The following is a 12,857-nucleotide window of genomic DNA, read 5'->3' on the forward strand; positions in this document are numbered from 1 at the left end:
TAAAACCCCAGAAAAGGTGAAGGTGGCAGTCCTGCAGTGTTGATCAACACGGGGACGGACCGCTGGCATTCTGAAGGCCAGTTCCCTGTGCGTGGCTGTCCTGGAACCGCTGCTGTTGTTCAGTTGCTCAGTCGTGTCCCACTCTGTGACCCCATGGACTGCAGCACCCCAGGCTCCCCTGTCCTCTACTGTCTCCTGAAGTTTGCTCAAATTCATGTTCATTGAGTCGACGATGCCATCCAACCATCTCATCCTCTGTCGTCCCCTTCTCCTCCTGCTCTCGATCTTTCCCACATCAAGGTCTTTTCCAATGAGTCGGCTCTTCACATCAGGTGGCTAAAATACTGGAGCTCCGGCATCAGAGCATGGCAGGGCATTTACTCTCCTTGTCCTTAGAGAGCACGTCCTGTGACTGATTAACCCAAGTCAGAATGCTTCCACATTCTCAAAGCTTCCCGTGGGGCAATACGGCCTCTGGTTGAGAAGGTGTTGGTTTTGCAAAGCCAGTTTCTTGGAAGCGGAGGACATCATCCTGAGCACAAACCAGGCAACTCCATCGGCAGCCACTAGGGGAACAAGGGTGTGCTTGTCCAAGGTCGTGTAGGCTTGGAAAAAAAGGGCAGTCACAATCCCTCCCCATCTGCTCCTTTTCTGTAAAAACAGGACTTGTTTTAATTCTGTAGTCCTGTAGTGATAAAATTTTTAAAAACAGTATAAATAATTAACAAATTCCTGATTACTTGCTAGACTAAACTGCCTTGCTAAATTTAAATCAAAATATAATATGGAATAAGATGTTCCAAGTACAAGATAAATGCTTAGACTCTTATTAATAACCACTTATTTTCTTATACATATATATTTTAGGTAAGAAGTGGATTTATTTCTTTAATTTTTTAATTGGAGGATAATCATTTTACAATGCTGTGTTGGCTTCTGCCGTACAACAACACAAATCAGTCATAATTATATATATATATATATAAATTATATATAATTATATCTCCCCTCCCTCATGAGCCTCCCTCTTCTCAAGAAGTAGATCTATTTAGAGAGAAATACAGTCCACAGAGTTTGGACCTTTGCAGAAGGCGAGGCCTGTGTGTGCTGAGTCGCTTCAGCTGTATCTCTGTCACCCTATGAACTGTAGCCCACCAGGCTGCTCTGTCCACGGGATTCTCCAGGCAAGAATACCAGAGTGGGTTGCCACGCCCTCCTCCAGGGGATCTTCCTGATCCAGGGATTGAACCCGCATCTGTTACGTCTCCTGCTTGGCAAGCGGGTTCTTGACCACTAGCGCCACCTGGGAAACTCCACAGGAAACCATAATCCCTATGTCAGATGCAATACCAACACAATTACCGTACAAACTGGATGGCCTGGTGGTTCCACATCCTTGGCACAAGTGAATCTCTTTAAGAGTTGAGACGAGGAAGAATGTTTCCAGACGGAGTGGGTAGCAGTTAACTCAGGCAAGGTCTGGATTATGAGAGGTGGCTGGGAAACCAGACCAAGCCATGGAAATGTTACTGGTACTGTGAGAGGTGGAGACAATAAGGTGGACCAGGTAACTGAAATTGTCCAGCTGGGCTATGGTGAAGGGTCACGGTGGCTTTCCTCTTAGAGGCCGTTCTCTTCAGGCTCCTTCACCTCCCCTTGATAACCAGCGCCTTTTCATTTCAACCACAGCTCAGGTGGCTACTAAGGCCAGCTCCTGCCCCTTAACTGCCAATACATTGTGGAGGGCGTGGGTTCCCTTCCTCCTACTTCCATGGAGGGAAGATGACTTTGGCTACCATCCCCTGTCCTCACCCTCTTGCTCCCTGGCTCTCCTTCCCATGAGAGGAGGACACGTGACACATCAGACAGCCCAGATCCGGAAGGCTGGACAGACACTGACCCGGGGCAAGTCCCTTGCGCAGTGCCTGCACTCAAGTGTGGCTGCAGCATCTTCCTGGAACTTCTAGAGGAGAGCTGAGTGGCGAGTCTCCGAGCTCCACTATCAGACGAGGTTGGGTCAGTTCACTAAGATAAGCGCCATTGGCACTGGTCCCTAGGAACCAGCTCCCCAGTCTCGGCACCTGTGTTCACTGCCCGAGGTTCTAGAAGGTGATCTCCCACCTTGTTGACTAGGCCTGAGCCCATTTCCTGCTTCTGTGTCTCCTTGTACTGTGAAAGCAGAGACCTTGCCTCTGACCTCAGTCACTTCACCTACCAGGACCATGGGGTGGAGTTACCCCAGCGCTGGCCTTGCTCCTCTCTGCATCATCAGCTTCTTACAGGGGCTGGATACCCAGATCTGGTCTCAGCCCACCTATTCTAACTCTGCATTTAACTTGGGTTCTACTCAGTGCCTTAAGCTCTCATCTAGCCTCATCCTCACCTCTTCCTTCAGTCTTGCTGAGCATGTCAGAATCTACCAGAATGTGAAAGGTTTAATTCAACTTTATTTTTGAACTCTTCTCCCCTTTCCATCCCATCATTTACTAACCAAGGTTAGCCTTTACTATAAAATCTTTGGCCCTGTGTATCAACCATAAATTTGAAGCCCTTAGCTATCTTTTAACAGCTTCAAAGAATGCCCGCTGCCTCCTTAATATACCTTTCCCTTCTGAAAGCTATCTCATCCCCAGCTTCTTGTCTCTCTTTTTTTTTTACACAGAAAAACATCTGTTTCTTCTACATAAGCCAGCTGCTACAAACTCCCTGTGTTCTCAAAAGGCCACAGAGATAGAGTACATTTGGCTTAAACCATGAAATTTATTTATTTATTTTGGCCATGCCATAAGGTGTGTGGGTCTCAGTTCCCCAACCAGGGATCAAACCCATGCCCCCCAATGCTGGAAGTGCAAAGTGTTAGCTACTGACTTCCAGGGAGGTCCCTAGAGTAAATTGGCTTTTACGTTTTCACCCTGGCTACGGGTTTCACTGTGTTAGAGCCTGGTTTGTCATCTGGGTTTTGGAGAGGGAGAAGTGTTTTACCTTTGAACAATTACAGAGACACAATGCCTTTTCTATTTTACTGTGTACACTTCACAAAGTGTTCACACCTTTTGGGAAAAGTCACCGAGCACTCAATGGCACTTCACTGTAACTCAACAGATGCTACGGCTGTTATCTTCCCAGTAATAACCCACATCCATAAGCCACTAAATACCAGTATTTTCCAGGAGGTACTTGAGGGAACACTCAATGGCAAGAAAGAATCCATCCAGCAACATATCATCAATGTAGTTAACATACGTTTTCCAGATATCAGAAGTTGAATCTGCTGAAAAAAGACCCAGGTTTTCCTACAAAATAAAGAAGAGCAGATATAAACCATGTTTAATAACATGCAAGGACTGCTCTTATCATCATGAATGGGAATGAAGACAACACACAGAGAAAAACTGCCCTGTTGTGAAGAGTCTTCTATTATAGGCAGGCCTTGGCTATACTGCAGGTTTGGCTCCAGTCCACTGTAATAAAGCCAATATTGCAATAAAGTCAGTCACACAAAGTTTTTGGTTTCCCAGTTATGTTTACACTATACTTTAGTCTATTAAGTGTGCAATATTATGTCTACAAAAGAATATTCATATCTTAATTAAAAATACTTTATTGCTAAAAAATGCTACCTATCACCTGAGCCTTCAGGAAATCATTATCTTTTCACAATAGTATCTAAGATCACAGATACAAAGTATGATGATAATGAAAAAGTTTGGAATATTGTAAGAATTGCCAAAAATTTGACAAGAGAAAAATTGCGTGGCTAGACTTTTCTCATTGCAAGGTTGCAATAAACCATCAATTGAAAAAAAATGCAGTATCTGTGAAGCACAATAAAGCTAAGCACAATGAAATGAGAGATGCCTGTATATGTGTATCAGATCCATTCCTATCTAATGCGTGTAACCCTTGCTTGAAAGGAACACAAAGTTAATCCATGATGGAAATATGATGTTGCAACCTCTCCCTGAGAAAGGAGGATGGGGTCAGGCCAGCTTCTCAGGAGGGATGCTGACGGATGCAGCGCGTGCCTCATAGATGCTGACTGACATTGCAGAGGAAACTGCATCAGAGCAGAAGGCAGGGTGGGCAGAAGAATGAATACTAAAGGTAAAGAGCATTACAGTTCAAGACATAAGAAATCTAGGTTCAAGCAAGTAAAGCATTTCCGAGAAAAGGAGAAATATTTCTTTCTAAGGAGAAATAAACTGGAGTGAATCCCACCCCTGGGTATATATCCAGACAAAGCTCTAATTCGAAATGATCCAGGCACCTCGATGTTCATAGCACCACTATTCACAATAGCCAAGACAGGAAGCAACCTACATGTCCATTGATAGATGAATAGATAAAGAAGATGTGGTGCATATTTATAATGGAATACTACTCAGTCATAAAAAAGAATGAAATCATGCCATTTGCAGCAACATGGATGAGCCTAGAGATTATCATACTAAGTGAAATAAGTCAGAAAGAGAAAGACAAATACCATATGACATCACTTATATGTGGAACCGAAAACATGACACAAACGAACTTATCTACCAAACAGAAACAGACTCACAGACACAGAGAAGAGATATGTGTGTGTGCCAAGGGGCAGTGGGTGGGGGAAGGATGAATCGGAGTTCAGGGTTAGCAGGTGCAAACTATTACATACAGGATGGATGAGCAACAGGTCCTACTGTACAGCACAGGGAACTTACTCAGTATCCTGTAATAAACCATAATGGAAAAGAGTATGAAACAGAATGTGTACATATAACTGAATCACCCTGCTGTAAGCAGAAACTACCACATTGTAAATCAATCATACTTCAATAAAATAAATAGAAAGAGAAATGAGTTGGAGAGTATTGTTGGCATTTAAGTAAAAACTTTTATCATACTGACTTGGAAAACGCACACACAGAAACAAACACACAGGCTCTCTCTCCTTCTTTTTACATGGTACAGTCTCCGACCTGGCAGTATGGCAAGTCTAGGTGTCCCATTTACTCACCATCATTTTCATTATTCAGCCTTTTTTACAGCAACTTTCCATTTATCTTATATCTTCAAAGAAAGTGGCTACCACTTTGCAAAAGTAAATTTTCTAGGTGACTCACACTTACCCCTTTAGGAAACACTGCCAGATTGTAAATCTCATTTTTCTGCTTTTAAATGTCAAAACTCTAAAATTTTCTAAAATGCATTACCTACCCCTTTGCTTCCTAAGAAGTTTAAAGATTTAGTGGGAGTCCATCATCTGCAAATGACAGCACAGTGACAATGCAGGCTTGTTCTTAGGTCTTACTAACATGCTCACGTCTGTTTGCTTCTACAGTTAAAAACTCATAGTTGTTATAACTGCCTTGTAGAGCTGTTCTATATCTTTTCTACTGTCACCATATCAAGATGGCTAACTGTACCTTCCTACATCAAGTCTACTATGGTACAAGGAGCAAACATGTTGGAATTTTCTACAAACCAGGAAGAAATAGCTCAAGTTTCTGATACTAGCTAAGACAGAAGAATGAGATCAGACTTTACCTTCTGCTACAAACAACTATAGAACTGGATACAAGAAATAATTATTTGGGTAACTGGATAATAGTATTGGGATATGATCTCTAAGAGAAAGGAAAATTCAAGGTGAGCCTCTCAACCACTTGACTTTCTACCTGGAGGCACTTTCCAAAGCATGGCATAGAGAAGTGGATGTCAATTAGAGCACCCTTCCTGCTGGACAGAAAAAGACAGAAATTGGGATTTGCTGAGGCTGCTGAGTCCTCTTGGGTCTCTGACTGAGCATTAAGCTATATGTATTTAGGGCAAGATTCTGCAAGGCTAGGCAGAGAACAGTTACTGGAGACTCTAAGTTGAATGGGTTTGTGAAGGTCATATAGTGCTGGAAAATGTTAGTGTTTTATCAGAAATAATGAAAAGATAACAGATAACCCAGGACTTCAGTTGAGACCCCAGAAATGCAATGCTTTAGGATTAGAGCTCTATTCTAGAGTAAGGCTTCTTTAGATTCTCCCCAAGGAAGCTTAAAATAAGGCTTCAACAGGATCAAGCTGACCACTAGTGAGCTAACTGCCTACTGAAACAAAACCACCAATTCTTTAAGGGAAATATAACACCCAGATTACAAAGGGGCATCCAACATGTCTAGAACATAATAAAAAATTACTAGACATGCTGAGAAGCAGGAAAATGTGACATTTAACCAAGAGAGAAAATAATCAGTAAAACCAGACTTAGAAAATAACTGTCATACCAATCCTTGGATGTTTATTTCTTAGACTTATTTTATGAGAAAAAAATAAACTTCTTTCACATTAAAAAAGACTCAGAAAATAAAATAGATGCTGGAATTAGTAGATGAGAATGTTATAATTTGATTAAAAACTTGTCAAACTTGGTGAAAAACAGATAAAAATATCACAAACTTCAAGCAGCCTGAATACAAAGAAAACTTATTTCTGCACATCATGGTTAAATGAAAAAAAACACAAAGAATTTATTTTAAAAAAATCCATTTAGAATCTATTGAAAGTAACCTGAGAAAAGCAATACATTACATATAAAGGGACAAAGATACACATTTTGCTGGCTTCTCCTCATAAAGTTTGAAGGATAGAAGATTATGAAATGACTTCCGTAAGGAAAATAGAACTGTCTACACAGAATATTATATTCAGTGAAACTCTTCTTGAAAAACAAAGGTGAAAGAAGGACACTTTCAGATAAACAAAAACTGAGAGATCGTGTCATCAGCATATTTGAACTGCAAGAAATATTAAAGGAAGTTCTTTGAGCCCAAGAGAAATGACCATAGGTGTTAACTCAATTCTGCAGAAGTGGAAAACAAGCCTGGAAATGGTGACTATGTGGGTAAATACAAAACACTATAAAGATTTTCCCCAAAAGTTTTTAAAACACAAAATCATAATATTCTATTGTAGGGTATATCTTATACACACACATGCACATACACAGCAACACTACAAAAGATGGCTGGGCAGTTTAAATTGATGCCAGGTTCCCACGTGTGCTGTGTGCTGTGATAGGTCACTTCAGTCATGTCCGACTCTTTGCCCATTCATTATTCATTCTAGCTTCAGTAATTGGTAGAACAAACAGAGAAAAAACCTGAGGAGTCACACAGATGATCTGAACAATACTATCGACCACTTTGAACTAGCTGATAGCTTATAGAACACTACACCCAACATTTAAAGAATAAACATATTGTCCATTGCGTAAGGAACATCCAGTAAGATAGACCATGAAGAAAAGTGAAAGTGTTACTTTTTCAGTTGTCTGACTCTCTGTGACCCCATGGACTGAAGCCTGCCAGAGTCCTCTGTCCAAAGAATTCTCCAGGTAAGAATACTGGAGTGGGTAGCAATTCCCTTCTCCAAGGGATCTTCCCAACCCAGGGATCAAACCTCAGTCTCCCACATTGTAGGTAGACTTTTCACTGTCTGAGCCATCAGGGAAGCCCAAGATAGACTATAGTCTAAATCATAAAACAAGAATTGATGAATTCCTAATAACTGAAATTTAACAGTTTAAAACAAAATCATAATATTCTATTGTGGGGTATATCTTATACACACACATGCATATATACAGCAACACTACAAAAGATGGCTGGGCAGTTTGAATTGTTGCCAGGTTCCCATGTGTGCTGTTTATTTCCTCTGCCCACAATGGAATTACACAGTATCAATTTCATTAAGCTACCCAGGTGGTAGCTTACTTTGAGCAAAGTAATGCTCAAAATTCTCTAAGCCAGGCTACAATAGTATGTGAACTGTGAACTTCCAGATGTTCAAACTGGATTTAGAAAAGGCAGAGGAACCAGAGATCAAATTGCCAACATCCACTGGATCATTAAAAAAGAGAAAGAGTTCTAGAAAAACATCAACTTCTGCTTTATTGATTATGCCAAAGCCTTTAACTGTGTGGATCACAACAAACTGTGGAAAATTCTAAAGAGATGGGAATAACAGACCACCTGACCTGCCTCCTGAGAAATCTGTATGCAGGTCAAGAAGCTACAGTTAAAACTGGCCATGGAACAACAGACTGGTTCCAAATTGGGAAAGGAGTACGTCAAGGCTGTATATTGTCACCGTGCTTATTTAACTTATATGCAGAGTACATCATGAGAAAATGCTGCACTGGATGAAGCACAAGCTGGAATCAAGATTGCTGGGAGAAATATCAATAACCTCAGATATGCAGATGACCCACACTTGTGGCAGAAAGCGAAGAACTAAAGAGCCTCTTGATGAAAGTGAAAGAGGAGAGTGAAAAAGTTAGCTTAAAACTCAACATTCAGAAACCTAAGATCATGGCATCTGGTCCCATCACTTCATGGCAAATAGATGGGGAAACAAAGGAAACAGTGAGAGACTTTATTTTGGGGGGCTCCAAAATCACTTCCAACCTAGACAGCATATTAAAAAGCAGAGACGTTACTTTGTCGACAAAGGTCCATCTACTCAAAGCTATGGTTTTTCCAGTGGTCAATGGATGTGAGAGTTGGACTATAAAGAAAGCTGAGCACAGAAGAATTGATGCTTTTGAACTGTGGTGTTGGAGAAGACTCTTCAGAGTCCCTTGGATTGCAAGGAGATCCAACCAGTCCATCCTAAAAGAGATCAGTTCTGAATATTCATTGGAAGGACTAATGCTGAAGCTGAAACTCCAATAATTTGGTCACCTGATGCAAAGAACTGACTCATTTGAAAAGACCCTGATGCTGAGAAAGATTGAAGGCAGGAGAAGAAGGGGACGCAGAGAATGAGATGGTTGGATGGCACTACCGACTCAATGGATATGAGTTTGAGTAAGCTCCGGGAGTTGGTGACAGACAGGGAAGCCCAGCATGCTGCAGTCCATGGGGTCGCAAAGAGTGAGACAAGACTGAGCAATCGCTCAGTGATGTGAACTGAACCCAGGTGGTGGAGGTGATTTAATCGCCGAATTGTCTCTGACTCTTCGAGACCCCATGGACTGTAGCCCACCAGCTTCCTCTGTCCATGGGATTTCCCAGGCAAGAATACTGGAGCGGGTTGCCATTTCATTCTCCAGGGGATCTTTCTGACCCAGGGATCAAACCTGCATCTCCTGCATTGCAGGCCAATTCTTTACCACTGGACCACCTGGGAAGCCTAACCTATCCAGGGAAGTTCCAAATACATGGAAATTAAACAATATACTCCTAAGTGACCACTGAGTTAAAGAACAAATCACAAGAGAAACAGTTTAAAATTGAAATGAGAATGAGGAAGAACAAATCTGGGGAATGCAACTGAAGAAGTAGTATGAGGGAAATTTATATCATCAAATGTTTGTATTAGAAAGGAAGACAGGCTTGGAATCAATATGCTTAAGTTTCTACTCTCATAGGCTAGAAAAGAAGGATTGAGCAAGTAGTCCCAAATCGACTAGACAGCAAGAAATGATAAAGAATAGATTAGTAAACTAGAAAACAGATAAAGAAAATATAAAAGGTCAAAAGTACAACATTTGATTGGTCTTCAAAAACCACAGAAAACCCAAAGATAACAACTGTGATTCACTACTGACTGTGCATGAGAACTGCCCCACCGCCTCAGCAGGACTGACTGGAGCTGGTGGCCATTTATGACTTACAGCTCTTTTCCTTTGTCCATTTTGGGTGATAAGACACAAGGATTCCCTGCTCACAATGCAGGGCAGAGCCTTACTGCATGAAGCCTTACTGCACGCTCAGTTGCCAAGTCATGTCCGACTCTTTTGTGACCCCGTGGACTGTAGCCCACCAGGCTCCTCGGTCCAAGGAATTTCCCAGGCACGAACACTGGAGTGGGTTGCTATTTCCTCCTCCAGGGGCTCTTCCTGACCCAGGGATGGAACCTCTGTCTCCTGCATCGGCAGCTGGGTTCTTCACCTCTGAGCCACGGGGGAAGAGCAGTGCTCTGCGTTTGTCCTTCTCTTTATCGAGTGCATCTCGTGTCTCTCCAGGCTCAGTAGGGCTAGGTCATGAAGACAATGCTGGAGGGCCACACTACGTTGTGGGGATGAGTTAGGGGTGGTTAGTGCAGTAGATAATTTAGGATTCTGCACTTGGCATCTCCTTCTACCTGTTGGGGTTTTGTGTGTGACGTTAAGGTATGTGGCAACTAAGCGGTGTCACTATTAAGATAGTTTTAACACTGACACACTGATACCAGAATGTGACTTGGCACTCTCTCCATCCATTAGTTTTAGCTCTTTTGCTATCAGTTTTAACTTCTATCAATGACTGCAGAAGACACAGCATCTACTGGTTGTTCTAATTCCCAAATCACTTCTAGCACCCAAACACTCTCCTTGGCACTTTTCCTGGACTGGTGGGATGTGTGCCTGAGAGGCGAGTTATTACCTGCACAAGGGCATGGATCTTCAGGCCAGATTCTTTGATGTGACAGTAATATTTTTCCACTCGATCATGCTGATCATCCATAGAGAGAAGGCATTCCTTTTTCCCATCTTTTCTCTTAAACATTGGTGACATCCATGTTTTCATGATGCTCTGAATCTCTTCCACATTGTCTTTAGTTTTCTGAATTCTTTGTTCGAGATCATGAATACTATTGGTGATCTGAATGACATAATCCCAAATACCTGCTCCCCAAAAGAAACAGCATTAATTGAAATAGCTTATAGTGGCAGAGCAAAAGGTGTGATTGCTCTGAAAGATAGGGATTTCATACTTGTGGGTTTTATAAGACTTTTCTGAACAGGCTAGTTTGTTATCATCAGAGCTTTTCCCATCCTAGTTAATATCATTAAGCCACCCCTGACGCTAACCCTGGTTACATGTTCTTTGAGGGTGGGGTGGTGTTCCCCTATAACTCACAGATCATAGTCTCCCCCACAGTCCTGCACATGGAACTCTGCATGTATTAATCAGTCAATGAAAGTTTATGGAATTGAACTGGAGGATATAAGAAAAGTAAGTGCATAGTTCCCTTATTTAAGATACTTATGGTCCAGTTAAGAAAAAGTCTTCCCTTGGGCTTTCCTTGTGGCTCAGTTGGTAAAGAATCTACCTGCAATGTGGGAGACCTGGGTTCGATCCCTGGGTTGGGAAGATCCCCTTGAGAAGGGAAAGGCTACCCACTCCAGTATTCTGGCCTGGAGAATTCCATGGGGTTGCGAAGAGTCGGACACGACTGAGTGACTTTCACTTTCACTTTCTAAGAAAAAGTAATGAAAGTAGAAAGAAGAAAAAAATAAATCACCCAGAATTCTACTACTTGGAAAAAAAAAGAGAGAGAGAGAGAAAGAGGGTTACAATGATGTGTACTTTGTTGCACTCAGTCGCTCAATCAAGTCCGACTCTTTTGTGACTCCATGGACTGTAGCCCGGCAGGTTCCTCTGTCCCTGGGATTTCCCAGGATTTTCCCAAGAATACTGGAGTAGGTTGCCATTTTCTTCTCCAGGGGAGTCTTCCTGACCCAGAGATCAAACCCACATGTCTTGCATCTCCTGCATTGGCAGGCTGATTCTTTATCACTGTGCCACCTAATACAGTGTAATTCCTCCCCCATGGAGTGCCTGGTATATGCTGGAGACTGCGGGTGAGTTCACGCAAACTCCCCAGACTGTGGTAGCAAAGATGTCCAAACCTCCTAGCCACACAGAGGAGGCAGAAGAGAGACACCATTCCTCCATGTCCTCTCTGCTTTGGATGCATATCCGAGAGCACGGAGCCATGCTTCAAACCCGAATCAGGTTAACCAGGGAGCAAACTGAGGTTCTACCAACTTTATTAGAATCTTGACTCTCAGCCTTTTCCCCAGACTCCTGGTGGAGGCCTATTACCTTCTGTCTTCCAGTTCAGAGTCTCCTCTGCAGCTCTCAGGCAAAGATCGATATCTTGCAGCTCTTCCTGAACTAATGGAAATTCCACCTCGAGCAGAGTTTTCATAACCTTGTTGTACCAAGTTGCCGTCAACTCCAAATTAGCCACGAGCTGCCGGTAGAACTCTCTGGAGGAGAACATGGCTTCTGCTGTCTCGGGGATGTGCGTCATTTGCTGGGGTTGAAGATAACTCATTTCTTTCAGCACGGAGACCAGCTGGAGGAAAGAGTCGACATGAGTTCCTGTGGTTCAGTGGTATCGAATAGCAGCAACATAGGTCAGGACCGGGAAACCCCAGAGGGCCTTCTGGGTCTCTTTTTTACTTCTACCAGTTCCTTAAATCTTCTCTGCAAGGGAAAATTGAGTATTAGGCAAAAGGAAGATGATCAGGAAGCACTAAGACTTACCGAATCTGTAAATTACAAAGAGTAAGAAGAGGAAAACCTGAGAAAGAAGACGCCAGCCATAGCCAAGGAGGGCTCTAGCTTGATGCTTTTGGGCATGTGGATGATGAAAACAGGGGCTTCCACGGTGGCTCCAACAGTAAAGAATCTGCCTGCAATGCATGAGAACTGGGTTTGATGCTTGAGCCAGGAAGATCTCCTGGAGAAGGGCATGGCAACCCACTTCAGTATTCTTGCCTGGAGAATCCCATGGACAGAGGAGCCTGGTGGGCTATAGTCCCGTGGGTTGCAAACAGTCGGACTCAACTGAGCAATTATCACTTTCCATGATGAGAACAGTCGGTCCCTGGTTGCGGAGCCATGCTCTGTGGCGGGGGTTGGGGGCTGGGGGGTGATCAGGGGAAGGACTAGGATCACCCACATGCATGAAGACCATCTGCCCCCTCCCCACAAGGTCACAGACACTGGCAGAGTTGAGAGGAGGTGCACGTTTTACAACTTTAGTTGTGAAATATAATTACTGGAAATATCCCTTAGTTTCTGTAACTCTTTCCTGGCATGCTTTGTG

The 12,857-nt window shown here is 42.8% G+C and overlaps 1 protein-coding gene across 1 annotated transcript in view; it reads right to left on the reverse strand.

The window, feature by feature from the left end:
• The window catches only part of DNAH9 (dynein, axonemal, heavy chain 9), a 286,597-nt gene that overhangs the window by 227,792 nt on the left and 45,948 nt on the right, over positions 1-12,857 (reverse strand). The window contains exons 14-16 of the mRNA XM_010843000.1: positions 11,846-12,101; positions 10,400-10,641; positions 3,158-3,293 (exon numbers count right to left, since the gene is read on the reverse strand). Of these exons, the coding sequence (XP_010841302.1) occupies positions 3,158-3,293; positions 10,400-10,641; positions 11,846-12,101 (634 nt within the window). The remainder of the gene's footprint in view (positions 1-3,157; positions 3,294-10,399; positions 10,642-11,845; positions 12,102-12,857) is intronic.

The sequence above is a fragment of the Bison bison genome, unplaced genomic scaffold (genome assembly GCF_000754665.1).
Source record: "Bison bison bison isolate TAMUID 2011002044 unplaced genomic scaffold, Bison_UMD1.0 scf7180017864180, whole genome shotgun sequence".
In the NCBI taxonomy this organism is placed as follows: domain Eukaryota; kingdom Metazoa; phylum Chordata; class Mammalia; order Artiodactyla; family Bovidae; genus Bison; species Bison bison.